The sequence below is a fragment of the Fukomys damarensis genome, unplaced genomic scaffold, assembly GCF_012274545.1.
Source record: "Fukomys damarensis isolate Sample0158 unplaced genomic scaffold, DMR_v1.0_HiC HiC_scaffold_14, whole genome shotgun sequence".
NCBI classification, from domain to species: domain Eukaryota; kingdom Metazoa; phylum Chordata; class Mammalia; order Rodentia; family Bathyergidae; genus Fukomys; species Fukomys damarensis.
In genome coordinates, this window is record NW_022900926.1 from 67,398,067 (window position 1) to 67,415,126 (window position 17,060).

The window sequence follows — 17,060 nt, forward strand, 5'->3', positions numbered from 1 at the left end:
CTAAACATAGGCATTTTAAATTGCACAAGGCTTGCACAAAGCCACAGCTAAAAATAGTTCCCTTTCTCACTCTGCTCCTAGAACACCAGTATTCAAGATTACATCACCTCCAAAATCTGGTCCCTTCTACCAACCACTCAGAGGAAATGACTGTCCTCAGGAAACACTGAATAGCTTCAGACAGAGAAAGCTACTTATGTCCAGCTATAAAATGACCAGCATCCTGGTAGAACTAATTACTCCAATGAAAGCTAAATGATTGGTAAGCACTTCACATCCAATTTCTAATCAGTTTTCTAGTCCTTCATTCTGAAATATCAATACATAGGAAAGGGTCAATAAACATAAGAAAGCCCAAAAGCTTAGATGCAAAAGAGGTAAAAACAACAACAACAAAAACTAGAAGAAGTCATGTAAAGAGATATAAAAAATACATAATAAGAACATTTACTTTAAAACACACACGTAAGGTGAGTAAGATGGCAGGCTAAGAAACTACAAGCCCTACTTTCCCCATTAGTAGGCAAAGTTAACAATGTAAAAGCACAAAGGCCCCTGTAACACTCTAGAGCCAAAATGAGAAGCCAGAGTACTCTGGTCATTGTAAATTCAGGATAAGATTCCAACAAAGAAGTAGGAAAACTTGTGATTTCTGCTGTAGTTATTGGTATTCCTCCTGAGCATGAAGCAAACAGGAAAAACACCCATGCCCCACACAGCAGGTCTCCTCCTTAGGATGGAAACAGAAATGTAGACCATACATCCAACACCCTTGTTTATCTAAGCTTCCCAAGAAAGTGTCTGCCAACTTGACATGGGCAGGACTGGCAGCTCCAGAGATCAGAAACTGCTGAAAAGAGAGGTGAGCACATGGCAGAGTTTCAGGAACACAGGTTGACACCAAGGGGCAGGGTCTACAAAGTATTTGAGAAGACCTAGCATCCAGCAAAGCTGGTTGGTAAAGGTCTTTCTCTTAGTCTCTGAAGACTGGGAGGGGTGACTACCTTTTTAAATATCCAAACAGAACCTCTGGTAGGTCCACCCCTTAGGCCTTGTGCAGCAAAGTAGACCCGTAACAGCTTGCAGCCCTCTGGTGGGCCCACCACTTCAGCATGGAGCAACAGAGGAGCACGGAAGAAGCGTGAGACTCTCTGGTAGGCCTGCCCTTTTGGCCCAGTGCAGCAACAGGCACCAACACAGCAGTGTCCATGTCCCTCACACTGCCCTGCAAAAGAGGGCCTCTCTGAAGCTCCTAGATGAAAACTGAAGCCCACTGGAAAAGTGAAGAAAATCTCTATAATAAAGGCACACCACACCACCATAGTCAGTAAGTCAGAGGGACCAGCACCTCACATTGGAACCTGGTCTAACTTCAGGAGAAAGACAGATGGAACCTGCAGCACAATCTTGCAGAGTTCAACCCAGCAGGAGGTCAGAGATCTCAACTTGGGCCTTGCAGCCAAAAATCAGCCTGAACCTCAGGGGACAGCTGCTGCCTTGATGAGACCAATTAACTTAGATCTGCACACTCCTGCCCACACTGTCTATTGTGTCAACAGAGGCCCTCTATTTCTATTTGTATTTTTCATTTTCAAAGTGATATTGTCCTCTTATCTTTAATCATTTAAAAAACATTTATCTAATGGAATACTACTTAGCCATAAAGAATGAGAAATTAGAGTCATTCATAGGAAAATGGACACATATTGAGAATATACTCCTAAGTGAAATAAATAAGTCCCACATGTGTAAATACCGAATAGTTTCTCTGGTGTGAAAAACTATAATTATATGCAAGATTCTAATGGGATAATTAGGAGTGTGAAATAGGAAGAAAGGGGATAAAGGTGTGGGGAAAGGGGGAGGGGGAGGGAGAAGGAAATGATGGAAAAGAAAAAATATGAGAAAATGAAAAAATGGAAATAAAGAGTTTGTTAATGGGGAGTGGAGGGGGGGTGAAGGGAGGGCATGGACAAGGGGGAAAAAGTGAGAACCAAGGCCTGTCATGTGAAGGTACAGGATCCCAGTAATGAATGTAACTGTATTGTAGACCTAGACTGTATCAATAAAATCAATAAAAATAAAAACTAAATAAATAAAAAACATTTATCTAACTTTTTCTCTTCTCAAATTTTTTATCCTTTTTATCTTCTTTTCTTTCTCTCTGTCTCTCTCCTACTCTGATCTTCAGTTCTCTCCCTCTGTTCCTATTCCTATCCTTCTTTGAATTTATTTTCTTTCTTTTCCTTTGCTTCTCTTATTCCTTCTCTCAATTGCCATTGGTTTTAAAAGAAAGTGATTATAGTCTCTAGCCTCCCTATTTCTGTTAGTTTGTTCTGTTCTTCTGTATGGTTTGTTCAGTCTATTCCTCTTCTCTTCAACAGCTTTCTAGAGTCTGCATGATCTTCCTGTGTTCTCTGACTTCACTTCTAACATTTCTCTATCCTATCTATCTATCCCTCCCTCCCAACTACTTCTAAATTTCCTGCCTGAAAAGTAAAGTTGCTATATGGAAGAGTTTGTTCACTATAAATATATTTTGGGCTGGTCCTAGATTTTTATTTAATTCACATAGTTAAAGGTGATAGAGTAATAATTACCACAAATTGTCATTTTTAAAGCTGTGCTTGATGTTATTGTGTTGCTGATTGTATCACCTGGGCTATGGTGTTGTGATTGATCTAATCAGTTGTCCTTCCTGGTATAATGAAGATGAGATTGCCTCAGAGTCATTAGAAACTCAAAATATAAAGACCAATTACATCTGGAATATCAAAATATTAACCCAGAAATTAAACCAAGGATTGTACCAACAAGAAGAATAGAAATGAGAAGACATTTAAACAAGGTACAAACACAGACTTCTACCCACCAAAGGTAAATAAGGTGGAAATGAGGTGGAAAAGCCAGACAGTCAACCATCTGGACACCCTGAACTGATAGGACAGGAAGTAAAAAACAGATAAATGAGGCTCTAGAAAAATTCAAAACAGAAATAATTTCCCAGATAACCATAGAGATGGTGAGAAGAATGAAAGACATGATTAGGGACTCTACAACAGAAACAGATTTTAAAAAATAGATGAGCTCAGGACCTTGATTGAAACTATGAATGTTCAGCATAGGAAAGAAATGGAAAACTTGAATGCCCAACAAAGGGAAGAGATGGAATCCCTGAAACAAATTCAAACAGATACCCAGGTTAAAAACGCTATAGAAAGCATTCACAGCAGAATGAATGAATGTAAAGATAGAATTTCAGATATAGAACATAGGATTGAGGTCAGTGACTATGAAAAGATCTCTTAAAAACAGTAAGGGATCATGAGAAATCAATCCAACAAGTCTTAGATGATGCAATTAAGAATAATGTAAGACTGATAGGAATCCATGAAGTAGCAGGAGAAAGTACAAATGACATAAAAAAACTGTTCACAGAATTAATGATAGAAAACTTCCCAAACAGAGGGGAAGAATTTGACAGTAAGATAAGTGAGGCATATAGGACTCCAACTAGCCATGATAAAAACAAAACAAAAAAAATCTACACCTAGACATATAATAGTCAAGGTCCTGGAAACCCAACAAAATAACAAAACACTGCAAGCAGTTAGAGAAAAGAAACAAATCACATGCAAAGGACAGCCCATGAGGATCACAGCAGACTTTGCAACACAAACCTTGAAGTCAAGGAGAGCCTGGAGTGAGGTATTTCAAGTTGTAAAAGAAAACAACTTCCAAACTAGACTGATGTATCCTGCAAAACTATCTTTCAAAATTGATGGGGAGTCAGGCATGGTGGCACTCACCTATAATCCCAGCACTCAGGAGGCTGATGCAGGAGGATCACTGTGAGTTTGAGACCAGCCTGGGCTACACAGTGAGGTCCAGGTGAGTCTGAATTAGATAGTGAGACCTGGTCTCAAAAAAAAAAAAAAAAAAAAAAAAAAAAAAAAAGGTGGGAAAATAACATACTTCCACAAAAAAGAACACCTGAGAGAGTTCATGAACACCAAAACAGCACTCCAAAAACTTCTAGACAATATCATGGAAAAAGAAAATGAAGGCCACAACTTCATAAGGGCTAACAGAGCAAAATATACCAGGCAAGGCAAGAAATTAAAGGGAGAGAAAGAAAAATAAAAAATGGAAGAACCAACAAAAGGAAAATAACATGACAATGAAAAGTCAATACATAACAGTTATAATCATCATTGTTAATGGCCTCAATTCACCAATCAAAAAAATAGGCTGGCAGAATAGATTAAGAAGCAAAATCCAACAATATACAAGAAACCCACTTACTCCACAAAGAAATTCATAGACTGAGTGAGAGTAAAAGGATGGAAAACAGTTCTCCATGTGACAGGAGCCTGGAAAAATGTGGGGTAGCTCTCTAATTTGCAAACAGAGTAGATTTCAAACCAAAACTAATGAAGAGGGACAAAAAATGCCACTACATCCATGTAAAGGGAACAATACAAGAGGGAGAAATGACAAACATAAATATATATGCACCAAACACTAATGCCTCTAACCTATACAAAACAAATATTACTGGATATGAAAAATGAAATAAGCACTAATACAATTGTAGTGGGGGACCTCAATACTTCACTGACACAAATAGACCATCTAGACAAATAATCAATAACAAAATACTAGAAGTGAATCAAGCTTTTGAACAAATGGACTTAATAGTTGTTTACAGAGTGTTCCACTCCACAAAATCAGGATATACATTCTTTTCAGCTGCACATAGGTCATTCCCCAAAAGAGACCACATACTAGCTCATAAATCATGCTAACATAATGCAAAGGAATTGAAATTATCTCCTGTATATTATCAGACCGTAGTGCAGTTAAACTGGAGATCAATAGCATAAGAAACTATAAGAACTTCACAAACACATAGAAATTAAATAACATTCTCCTGAGCAACCACTGGGTCACAGAGGAAATTAAAGAAGAAATTAGACAGTTTCTACAATTAAATGGTAATGCTAACATAACATACAGGAATCTATGGGACACAATGAAAGAAGTTCTACGAGGGAAATTCACAGCAGTAAATGCCCATACTAGGAAAACAGAGTGAGCTCAAATAAACAACCTAATGCTTGACCTTAAGCTTCTAGAAAAAGAAGAGCAAGACAAAGCAAAAGCTTGCAAAAGGGAGGAAATTATAAAGACCAGAGCAAAAATTAATGCAATGGAGACTAAGAAAACAATACAAAAGAATAAATGAATTAAAGAGTCGGTTTTTTGAAAGAATGAATAGAATTGATAAACCCTTAGCCAATCTTATCAAAAAAAGGAAAGAAAAGATTCAAATTCATGCATTTAGGAAGAAAAAGGTGAAGTCACAACATATTCAGCTGAAATCCAGAGGATCATCAATACCTACTTTGAAAACCTGTACTCTAATAAAATGGAAAATACAGAAGAAATGGACAAACTCCTAGACATATGAACTTCCAAAGTTGAATGAAGAAGATATAAAAAGTCTAAACACCCCAATTACATTCAGTGAAATTGAAAATGTAATTAAAACATTACCAACAAAGAAAAGCCCAGGTCCTGATGGCTTCATTACTGAACTCTACAAGGCATTTAGAGAAGTACTATTACTGCTACACTTTAAACTCTTCAATGAAATTGAAAGGGAAGCAATACTTCCAAATTCATTCCTTGAAGCAAGTATTACTTGGATTCCAAAACCTGGGAAAGATCCAACAAAAAAAGAGAACTATAGACCATTCTCCCTACTGAACTTAGATGAAATAACAAATTGACAAACAGAATATAGAGGATAATCATGAAGATCACATACCCTGAGCAAATCCTATTTATTGCAGGGATGCAAGAATGGTCCATTATACATAAATCAATAAATATAATATACTATATTAACAGAATCAAGGACAAAAGCAATATGACCATCTCACTAGATGCAGAAAAAGCATTTGACATAATTCAATACCCATTCAAGATAAAAACCCGATAGAAAATTGGAATAGATGCTCTTTATCTCAACCTGATATGGGCATTTACTGTCTATGAAAAACCAGAGCCAATATCATACTAAATGGTCAAAAACTGAAAACTTTCACTCTAAAATCAGAAATGAGACAAGAATGTCCACTATCACCACTCCTGTTCAATATAGTTTTGGAAACATTAGCCATAGCAATTAGACAATGAAAATAAATATAAGCAATAAAGATAGGAAAGGAAGAAGTTAAACTGACACTATTTGCTGATGATATGATACTACTCTACACAGAAGACCCAAAAATCTCTTTCAAAATACTTCTAGACTTAATTGACAGATTCAGTAGAGTATTTTGATACAAAGTCAACACTAAAAATCAAATCAATAGCCTTCTAAACAAATAACAGACTTACTGAGAGAGAAATTAGGGAAAAATTCCTGTCATTATACCATTCAAAAAAATAAAATTTCTAGGAATCAATCTAATGAAGGAGACAAAAGACCTCTAAACTGAAAATTACTCTGAAAAAAGAGATAGAAGAGGATAAAGAAGATGAAAGACATCCCTTGCTCCTTGGTGGGAAGAATTAAAATAGTGAAAATGGCCATACTACCAAAACTGCTATATAGATTCAATGCAATCCTGACTGAAATCCCAAGAGTATGAAAAACAATCCAAAAATTCATTTTAGAACAAGAAGAGACCTAGAATAGCAAAAACCATCCTAGGCAACAGAGACATGGCAGGGGGTATCACAATTCCCAACTTGAAACTATACTACAAAGCCATTGTGATTAAAAAAAAGCAAAACAGAAAAACCCAAAACAAAACAAACAAAAACAAAACAAAACAAACAACAACAACAACAAACCAGCACGGTACTGGAAAAGAAAAAGTCCTGAGGATCAGTGGAATAGATTGGAAGATACAGAAACAACTCCACATGTACTCAACTACCTCATCTTTGACAAAGGAGCTAACCATCCTCACTGGAGGAAAGATAGGCTCTTTAATAAATGGTGTTGGAAAAGCTGGATTTCAACCTGCCACAGATTAAAACTAGATCCCTATCTTTCAACATGCACTAAACTAAAATCAAAGTTGATTATAGATCTAAACATCAAACAGAAACACTAAACCTACTGGAAAAAAAAATTAGGTAGAACTCTGAAAGACACTGGCATAGGAAAAGACTGTATGAACAAATCCTCAGCAGCACGAGAACTTGCACAAAGAATCAACAACTGGGATCTCATTGTATTAAAATCTTTTTGCAGTGCAAGATAAATCACTAGAAGAGGTAAAAGACAACGTACAATGTGGGAAAAAATTTTTACCTGCTACCCCTCAGACAATGTACTATTATACAGAATATATAAACAATTCAGAAATATCAGACCCCACAAATACAAAGACCCAATTCAAAAATGAGCATCTTTAATGAACAGACATTTTTCAAACAAACAAGTAAAAGTAGCAAATAAATATATGAAAAAATGTTCAACATCACTGGTCATTCCATGGATGCAGATTAAAAGAATACTGAGATTCCACCTCACCCCACAAAGAATGGCTGCAATCATGAAATCAACCAATAACAAATGATGGCAGGGCTGTGGGGAGAAAGAAACTGTTTTCCATTATTGGTGGGAGTGCAGACTGGTACAACCACTATGGAAATCAATATGGAGATACCTCAAAGAGCTTGGACTTGAGGTTCCATTTGACCCAGCCATCCATCTGCTGGGTATTTTTTCAAAAGATTTAAAAGAATCATACATATCACAGTGATATACGCATATCTATGTTTATGATGGCACAGTTTGTAATAGCTAAAACTTGGAAACAGCCCATTTGCCCATCAATTGGAGACTGGATAAAGATGATGTGGTTTTTCTATAAAATGGAATACTACTCAGCCATAAAGAATGAGAAATTAGATTCATTTGTAGGAAAATGGATACACATATTGAGGATATACTCCTAAGTGAAATAAATAAGTCACATACGTGCAAATACTGAATAGTTTCTCTGGTGTGAAAAACTATAATAGTACATAAGATCCTAATGATATAATTGACAATGTGAAATAGGAAGAAAAGGGCTAAAGGTGTAGGGAAAGTAAGAAGGGTAGGGGAAAGGTAATAAGGGAAAAGAAAAAAATATGAGAAAATGAAAAAATGGAAATAAAGTGTAAATGAGGAGGGGAGAATGGGGTGAAGGGAGGGCAAGGACAAGGGGAAAAAATGAGAACCAAGGCCTGTCATGTAAAGATACAAGATCCCAATGATGAATGTAACTGTAGTGTATACCTAAAATGTACCAACAAACTCAATGAGACAAAAAAAAAAACCAAAAACCACAAAACACTAAAACATACCTTGTTTAGGACTCTACATATATACATGTGACAAAATTACTGTAAAATGAGAAAAGAAAAGCAAGGGAAAAACGAACGGAAAATGCAGGCATGGCTCCCATGCATTCAGTATAATGTTTCTGCTTGAATTGAAAGACAGGAAATAGAACTATGAAGGAATGTGTGGGTAGATGGCAATAAACTAGTTCTATAAAAAAAAAATCAGCAAGACACAAAGGCAGGCAGAAAGAGAGAAAAGGAGGGATGAAGAGCTCTAAAATATGTAGAAAACAACAATATGGCAGCATTAAGTCCTTCCTAATAGGTACTTACTTCAAAGGTAAGTGCATTAAACTCCCTAATCAAGAAACTGCGTGGATTAAATGAATGCAAAATCAGAATCCAACTACACGCTGTGTTCAACAGACTCACAGCTAATTTAAAGACACATATAGGCTGATAGCAAAATGACAGAAAAAGATGTATGTTTCCATGCAGGTACCAAGCGAGAGCAAAAAGCGTTCTCTCTTACAAAGAAGAAATAAATAGACACCAGCACAAATCTTTCTTTTCAATGAGTTAAGAGAAGCTAGTAATTTAAATGACATAAATTAACATATGTATTCAGGTAAGTTTGAAATAATGAAATGGGTAATTTGGGGAACCACCGGAGAGCTCCCTATTTATTTTCCATTGTGCTCCTCGTTTCATATAGATATCCTGAGTTTCTCATGAGAGAAACCATGTGTCAATCTTACACGCTGAGTAACTACTTTAAAGATAATGACACACAGTGTATTAACTATTGTTATTCCAGTATTATTTTGTTATGAAATTGTTTTTTTTTTCCATACAATGAAGAAAAAATGAGTAGGAGGATGGAAAAAGCCAGAAAATGTGAAGAAGATTTAAATCATGCAAACTAAAAGAAAATCACACAAACTGTCTTTGGATTAGAAGTAGAAACAGAAAACTGGAAAATTCACATACATAGATTTGTTTACTCAATAACAAATTTTAAACAACTGATGGGTCAAAAGTTACAAGGAAACAAATGAAAATGGAAACACAACATATTAAAATGTATAGGAATCAGGGAGAGCATTACTAGGAGGGATGTGAGAGCTATAGGTTTGAACATCAAAAACAGAAGAGAGGTGGGCCAGGGACTTTAAGTGCTCAGTGTTTCTGCCACCTGCCTCTCAAGCACAAGGACCGAGTTCGATCCCAGGTACCAAAAAAAAAAAAAAAAAAGAAAAAAAAAGAAAGACGAGAGGTTTCAAATAAACAACTCAACTTCACAGCACAATCAAATATATAAAGAAAAAAAACTAATAGCAAAAAAAAGAGAAGTCTCAGCAACTTCAAGGAAGAAACAGAATTACACAAAATGAATCAGACTAATAACTGTTGATACTTATCTGCAACAACTTTGATTACAAGGCAACACCTTTCAAATTTGGAGGAACGGGCCGGGGATTTAGCTCAGTGGTTTGGTGGCCTGCTTTGCAAGCACAAATACCGGAGTTCAATCCCAGGTACAAAAAAAAAAAATGGAGGAAAAACGATTTGGTTTAAATTTCATCTCAAGTTAAGCTATAAAATAGAATTATAAAATTTGGCCTGAACATGTACATGAGTAAGCTTGGGGAAAAGAAAAAATATGGAAATAAAAACAAGAAAAAGTGGGATTTTAAAAATCAGGGATATGGGATATACGAGAATCCTAGCTGTGATTCTAGTTTAGTTTAGATTGGACATTACAGGTTGCTGTTAATAACTCAGCATTTGGAAAAGTCATTCATGTGCTACAAAATCTGTGGGATCAACCAGAAATAAAGCAATAGATAAATAGAAAACAAAAGCAATGATAACAAGATAGCTATTACTAAATATTACCAAATTACTAATAAAAATGAAACATCATAAATCACTCCAGGCTCATAAATGATCAAGGTTGACACAGTTAAAACGATACAAGTCTGAACTAAGTACAAAGAGGTGACAAAAGTATCTGGAAGATGGAGGACACGAAAGCAAAGTGGATCTGATGGGCATAGCATACAATTCCTCAATCAGCATCATGAAAAGCCAAGAGACAATGACTGAAATTGATAAACTGAGGAAGAACAGCATAATCCCTTCATTAAGATAACGAAATAAGGATCAGAAGAACTCACTAAAAGAACTGCCTAGGAGCCACATGTGACTGACTCCTGTAATCCCAGCTAGTAGGAGGCTGAGACAGGAGGATTTTTTTGGGGGGGGAGGGGACTGGGTATGAAACTCAGGATCTTACCTTTGCAAGGTAGGCAATGATACCACTGAGCTAAATCCCCAGCCCTGGAGGATTTAGCTTTTGAGACAAATCTGGGCAGCATTAGGGGCCTTCATCTAAAAAAAAAAAGCAATTGGGGCTGGGGAATTAGCTCAGTGGTTCCACCATCTGCTTCACAAGTGCAAGGATGCAAGTTTGATCCCCGGTACCAAAAATAAATAAATAAATAAATAAAAAGCAACTGAATAATTGCAAATAATGGCTACTGACTGTGTTGTACTGCAAGTCATACAGTGATGTTTAATTTTTTTAAATATGCAAATATTTGCTTGGGTTAAAAAAAATTACCCACCTCTCTAAAATGTCACACTGTCAAAAGGCTGTAGTGAGGTTTTGAACTCACACACTAAACAGTGAATTTAACACTTCTGCATTCCTATCAATAGTTTAAAAAGCAAAGCTGATGGTGTATATAAGCAGATTGGTTGTAACATATGTCTCAGATATGATGACGCTCTCATGTCTGATAAAAACAAATGATACCAGAGAGACAACAACTTTAAAAAGTCTTTAGAAAGTAACTTTTATGGAGATTCAACAAATAAAAAATAAAACCTTTAAAATTCTTTCTAAGGCCAATCTGTGGGAAAAGCTTGACTAGTTATTTTCCAGACATTCACAAACAATTTCAAATAAGGATATCAAACAAGACACGCATACACATTGGTTAAAAAGTATGTAAGAGTCTCTTCGCATCAGTGTCAGCACCGTAGTATGGCAAAACTCCTGCTGTGTTCTTGATAAAACCACCCTTGCAACATGGGAGCCATCACACAATGTGTGGCAAAGGGAGGGCAGAGTCCAGGCTGCTCCAAGACACCGGGAAATTCTGATCCCCACACGACACGCACAGCAACGACTTCAAATGAAAGGAGACGCTTCCAATATGCCTAGGGGAAGCCAGGGGCAGTACTAGAACATGAGGAATGAGGACCGCTTCTATTTTTAAAGGGTTTGGAACCCCGGACCTTAGGCATGCTCGGCAAGCTCTCTACCACCGAGCCATACCCTCCGGTCCAAGGATATTTTCATAAAAAGAAAAAGAATGAGAATAGCTGGCGACCGTCTAAGTCCCTTTCCCTACACTGAGATGCAATACCAAAGACCTGTGAACCCAAGGGGGAAGAGGTTTACCGTGGCTCACAGTTTCAGTCTAGGGGTGGCTGACTCCAAAGCACTACAGCATGGCAGAGGGGCCCGGGTGCAGAAAGCTGCTCCCTCCACAACATTCAGGAAGCACAGAGCGAAGGAGGGAAGGAGTCAGGGACAGAAAAACTTCCAGATCGAGCCCCGGCCAGGGGCCCCGCCTCTCCTATCCTGGCCGTACCTCCTGAAGCACCCTCAGCTGCTAAACTCATCAATCACCTTCCAAACGCCCCACTCTGAACACCTGAGCTCTACATTCTACACTAAAACCATAAAGCCCAAACTTGTACTTCTGTACATTTAAAATGTACAGAAGCGGGGTTCTGATGACCCGATACAATCTGTGCTCCTAAGAACTCCTAGTCCACCTAATTCCGGCTCTGCTTCTTAATAGAGGGAGAAAGGAAAGACACAGATTTGTGTTTTACTTTTGGTCACTACCAGTGTTTGTTTTGTTTTTCTCCATCAATCGAAAGTACCTCATCAACAATCATGACAAAACTTATCACCTATTAACACCTACTGGTAGCAAAACAAATTTAAGGTGAAAACTATTGAAAGTAATCTTGAGTCAAATTACATAACAAAAATAGAAAGCATTGATTGTGAATGAAGAGACATCATTCTATGTCAAATAAACTCAATTTTAATTAAAATTTCTATGGAAAATTCTCAAAAACTAGAGTCTAACCAACTATATACACAGATGGTATGACTTTCAAAGGACTCATTCATTGCAAGCACTAGTTGTAACTTCTCTTAACAAAGTTTCACTTGGAATACTGAACAGTTAAAACAAAAAAGGGTTCCTGAGCTTAAATGAAACATAGAAGGAGACAACAGTCAAAACAGTGTCCTAGCATGATAGCTAATGTTCAGAGTTCCAAATGCATTTACTCATTTACTCCTTACCACAATGACATGAGGTAGGCTCTATGATTAGCCTAATTTTAGAGCTGAGCACACACACACACACACACACACACACACACACACACACACACAAAGGGAAACTGAATTAAGGAACTTGCTCAAGGCCACACCCTTCAGCCTCTAAGACTTGACCCTTCTCCTGGACGGAGATCACCCACCCTCCCTGCCCACGCAGCATCTGCCCTGGAGTCCTCCTTGCCCTGGAGACTCAGCACATCAGTGATGTTTGCTGACATTTTCAACTGCTGGTTTCTACACCTTCACTGTCTACCTCCCTCAGGACTGACTCTAGAGACTTACAGGGATGATCAGGCAATGTCTCCACTCTGGACACACTCACCTGGACGGGGCTGCACTTTTTGGTTTGATTAGATTCTGAACAATGAAATAAGAAATATCCACTTGACAGGCTCTTCAAAGTGGAAGACAGCTTTTGCTTTTTGATAAGCACTTGTTGTTAGTTCTATCCTACTTTGTGTTTCCTTAGAGAAGAACTCACTGTTGGTGTTGGTGTTGGTGGGACACCTTAGATGTGAGTCAGCCAATTGTGTTTTGGATGAAGAATCTAAAGCTCAAGAAAGTTATGTGATTTGCCCAAAATATTGATGTTCTGCAGAGGTGCAGCCATAACTAAAACCTCGCTTTCTAAGCTTCATGCAAGGATTTCTTTCTTATTTTCAAGATAGAGCTAAGCCAAGTACTCAAATCTAAAACTAATAAATTATTTAAGTGGTTGACAATGCTGGACACAAACCCAATGTTCTTACCTGTAAGAACCATACATGACTTTCTGGCAGTCAACTAACAAAAATTTCTGTTCCATTTTTCCGTGGAATTTTGCTCCCGTTTTTGAAAGATAATCTTGGCCGCTCACTGTCCGCACTCGGATGTTCTAAAATTATATGTACATATAAAGTAAAAATTATGGCTGGAAAGGAGATATTTTGAAAAGTAAAATGTGTATCGATATAAAACCTTACTATCAAAAATATTAACCTAAAGTGAACTTTTAAGACACATAAAAATTAATGGAAAGGAAATTTTAAAAGTTATACCCAAACCTCAGTACTAAAGAAAAATAATCACATCAACAATATAATTTAACATGGCAAAAACAGGAGACAATACATGTACACAGAGTGCTTCATAACTCCCTTAGGATCCCACTGTGAGAAAACTTCACAGATTATAGCACCATGATAACCAAAGAGATAAAATTAAAATCTGTCTTCCTCTCAAAAGTGAAATGTAACCGAAATTTAAGCCAAATGATTCTGTCAAACAGCACCTGTGGAATCCCAGAATCACTCAAGTCAGCGGGTTCAAGGGTACCAGTGGCTGGGTAGCAAAATTAACTTGGAAATGTACAATATGAAGATGTGTATTTCAGTCACATTCTGAAAAGGACAAGGGGGCCCTTCTGTGATCAATCATTATATCACTGTACATATACATAGTTTTCTTTTTACTTTTGGGATATTCTGTCTTAATATGCCTTAAACTTGATGATGATAAAAATGGTACGCAAAAGTACTGGAGAAAAAAGAGAATTCTTACCCTGAGTCGTTGAATTTGACAACCCTGTTTTTCAGTCATGTTGAGAAAGTGATTAAAATTGAACTCATCAAGCAAAATGTACACAGATATCCCTCGAGTTGATGCCTCTACTATTTCTTTGAAAATGTCCACATCTGTAAATACGTCCATCACTAAAGCAATGACCTGTGAAAGATAAGAATAAGAATTAGGATACTTAACAGAGACAGATGAAGAAATTTCTTAGTTTCAATAAATACTAAACAAAATATAAAATAAATATATGTATAAATATATATACAAACAAGAAAACATATTAAAGCTAAGGGAAATAGAGTGAATGCTTAAATAAAAACGTCATTGCAATAAAAGGCATACTGTCATTAATCCCCTTCAAAATAGTCCCCCTCAGAAAGGCAAGACCTTGAAAACATTATGGGGTGTCCTTATCCAGCTTTTTTACATTTGCCACTGCCACTTTTGGCTCGTCCACAAAGTCAAAATGACCATTAGGATTACAAAGGTTTTTGAATTTTATGAAGGGCGTGGTGGCAGCCAGGACAGTGCAACTGAGGACATTCACAAAAGAGGATTTCCACACTGCTTCAGAATTATGAGAGAAGGTTGGGATAAGAGTGTTAGAAGACAGGGGAAAGATTTTAGGGGGACGGACGGCAACATGTCCTTTGTTATAATAATTTGTTAGACATTTAAGCATTCCTCCTATGTCTTTATCAGACTCATGTAGATTTGTAACGCTAATAATTTTCATTGCTGAGATAAAATCTGCATTTCAGTAGGATTTTGGGTGTAGGGTGAACCAACCTACAGATTTCAAGGTTGTCTGGTGGACAGACATGGGAGCCAGTTAATAATTTTTCTTGGGGGATACTTCCAGGGAACAGGAGGGTCTGTAGAAGTAGACTTGTTTTGGTTTTTAATTTTCATTAGTTCATGTATTCAGGAGACAATGACTGCATTCCTTGTGTGAGTTGGTACACGCACATAACACAGCTCAATTCTTTTTTCATTCCTCTCCCTCCCCTTTCGCCCTCTTCCCTCCGTCTCTTGATCCCCCTCCCATTTGAGAAAGACCTCCCTACTTCCTATATTATCTTTCGTTTTACATTTATATTTTTTTATTTATATTTTGAGTTTCTCATACAAAGATAAAAAGCACACTATATTTCAGCTTCTGTGTCTGATTTATTGCACTTAACATTGCGGTCTCAAGTTGCATCCATTTTCTTACAAATGACTGGAGTATCCTTTTCTATGGCAGAGTGAGAAAAAAATCACCAGCTATTTCTTAGACAGAGGATGAAAGTCTAGAATATATAAAGAACTCAAATAAATAGACGTCCATATAGAAGACCAAATTTTAAAAATGGGCAAGTGAAATAAAAAGATTCTTCTCACAAGAAGTGCAAATGGCCAATAAATACATGAAGAAGTGCTCTACACCTCTGGCCATCAGAAAAATGCAAGTTAAAACAACACCGAGATTCCCTCTTAGTCCAGAAAGAATGGCCATCATCAAGAAATCAAATAATAACAAATGCTGGAGAGGCTGCGAGGAAAAGGAACCCCTCTATACTCCTGGTGGGACTGTAAACTAGTACAACCACAATGGAGATCAGTATAGAGATTCAGTATAGCAAAAAACTAATACTAAAAATTTCTTTTGACTCAGCTATTTTTCTTCTAGGTGTCTCCCCCAAATAGCTAGAACTATAGAACTAGGTTTTTTTTTTAAACAATAATAACTTCACTGACTGATCAGCTCCTCTATGTACCACACATACCACTTCAAATATGATAGACAAGAAAACAAAATCCCTGTCCTTGTCAAGCATACCTTCTCCAGGCAGAAGATAGGACATATGAGTAAATTATGAGATAAGTTATAAGATGCTAAGGCATTGTGGGGAAACAAAATCATGTCGTACAAGGGAGATTATGGGTTCGTGGAGAGTGAGAGGAGAATGTTAGGCACCCAGGAGAGTCTCCTTGGGACAGGGTCCTGCTGAAAGGAACTGAAATTATGCACAGTGACATCGCAGGGAAGAGGGAACACGGCCATAACTGGGTGTCAGTGACACAGCCATGGCAAGTTCAACAGGGGAGACCGAGTTAATCAAACTGGAGGGCACGCTGATGGCTGTGCAGACAGGTACCAACGAGGAGGGGGTGCTCCCCTGCAAAGCCAGAGGGAGGTTAGTGAAGAGGTAAGAGCAGAAGCCTTGCGTGGGTCGCCTAAGAGAAGGGCATGACAGAAACTGGAGGGACAGGAGGCACACACCTGTAATCTGCCACTCTGGGAGACTGAGGCAGGAGGATCCCTAATTGAAACTCAGCCTAGGTACTTTGGTGACTTAGACTCTGCATCAAAATACAAATAAACTTCCCCATTAGCCATTGGGAAGGGGAGGGGAAAGGAAAGAAAGGAAAAGAAAAAAATGTGAGAAAAGGAAAAAATGGAAACAAAGTCTTTGGAAACAGGAAAGGGCAGAGGATGTGAAAGGAGGTCAAGGGTACAGGGGGAAAAAATAAGAACCAAGATACATCCTGTAAAGATATAAGATCCCAATGATAAATGTAACCATATTGTTTGCTTTAAATGCACCAATAAACTTAGTAAAAAAATAAGTAAATTATTAATTAATTAATAAGTAAATACATAAAAGGGCTGGGGATGCAGCACAATGCACAGACCTTGGGTTCAATTACCAGTACTGAAATTTAAAAAAAA

The 17,060-nt window shown here is 37.4% G+C and overlaps 1 protein-coding gene across 1 annotated transcript in view; it reads right to left on the reverse strand.

Moving 5' to 3' along the window:
• The window catches only part of Fam83b (family with sequence similarity 83 member B), a 62,326-nt gene that overhangs the window by 7,164 nt on the left and 38,102 nt on the right, over window positions 1-17,060 (reverse strand). The window contains exons 2-3 of the mRNA XM_010628938.1: window positions 14,330-14,494; window positions 13,540-13,664 (exon numbers count right to left, since the gene is read on the reverse strand). Coding sequence (XP_010627240.1) covers window positions 13,540-13,664; window positions 14,330-14,494 — 290 coding nt within the window. The remainder of the gene's footprint in view (window positions 1-13,539; window positions 13,665-14,329; window positions 14,495-17,060) is intronic.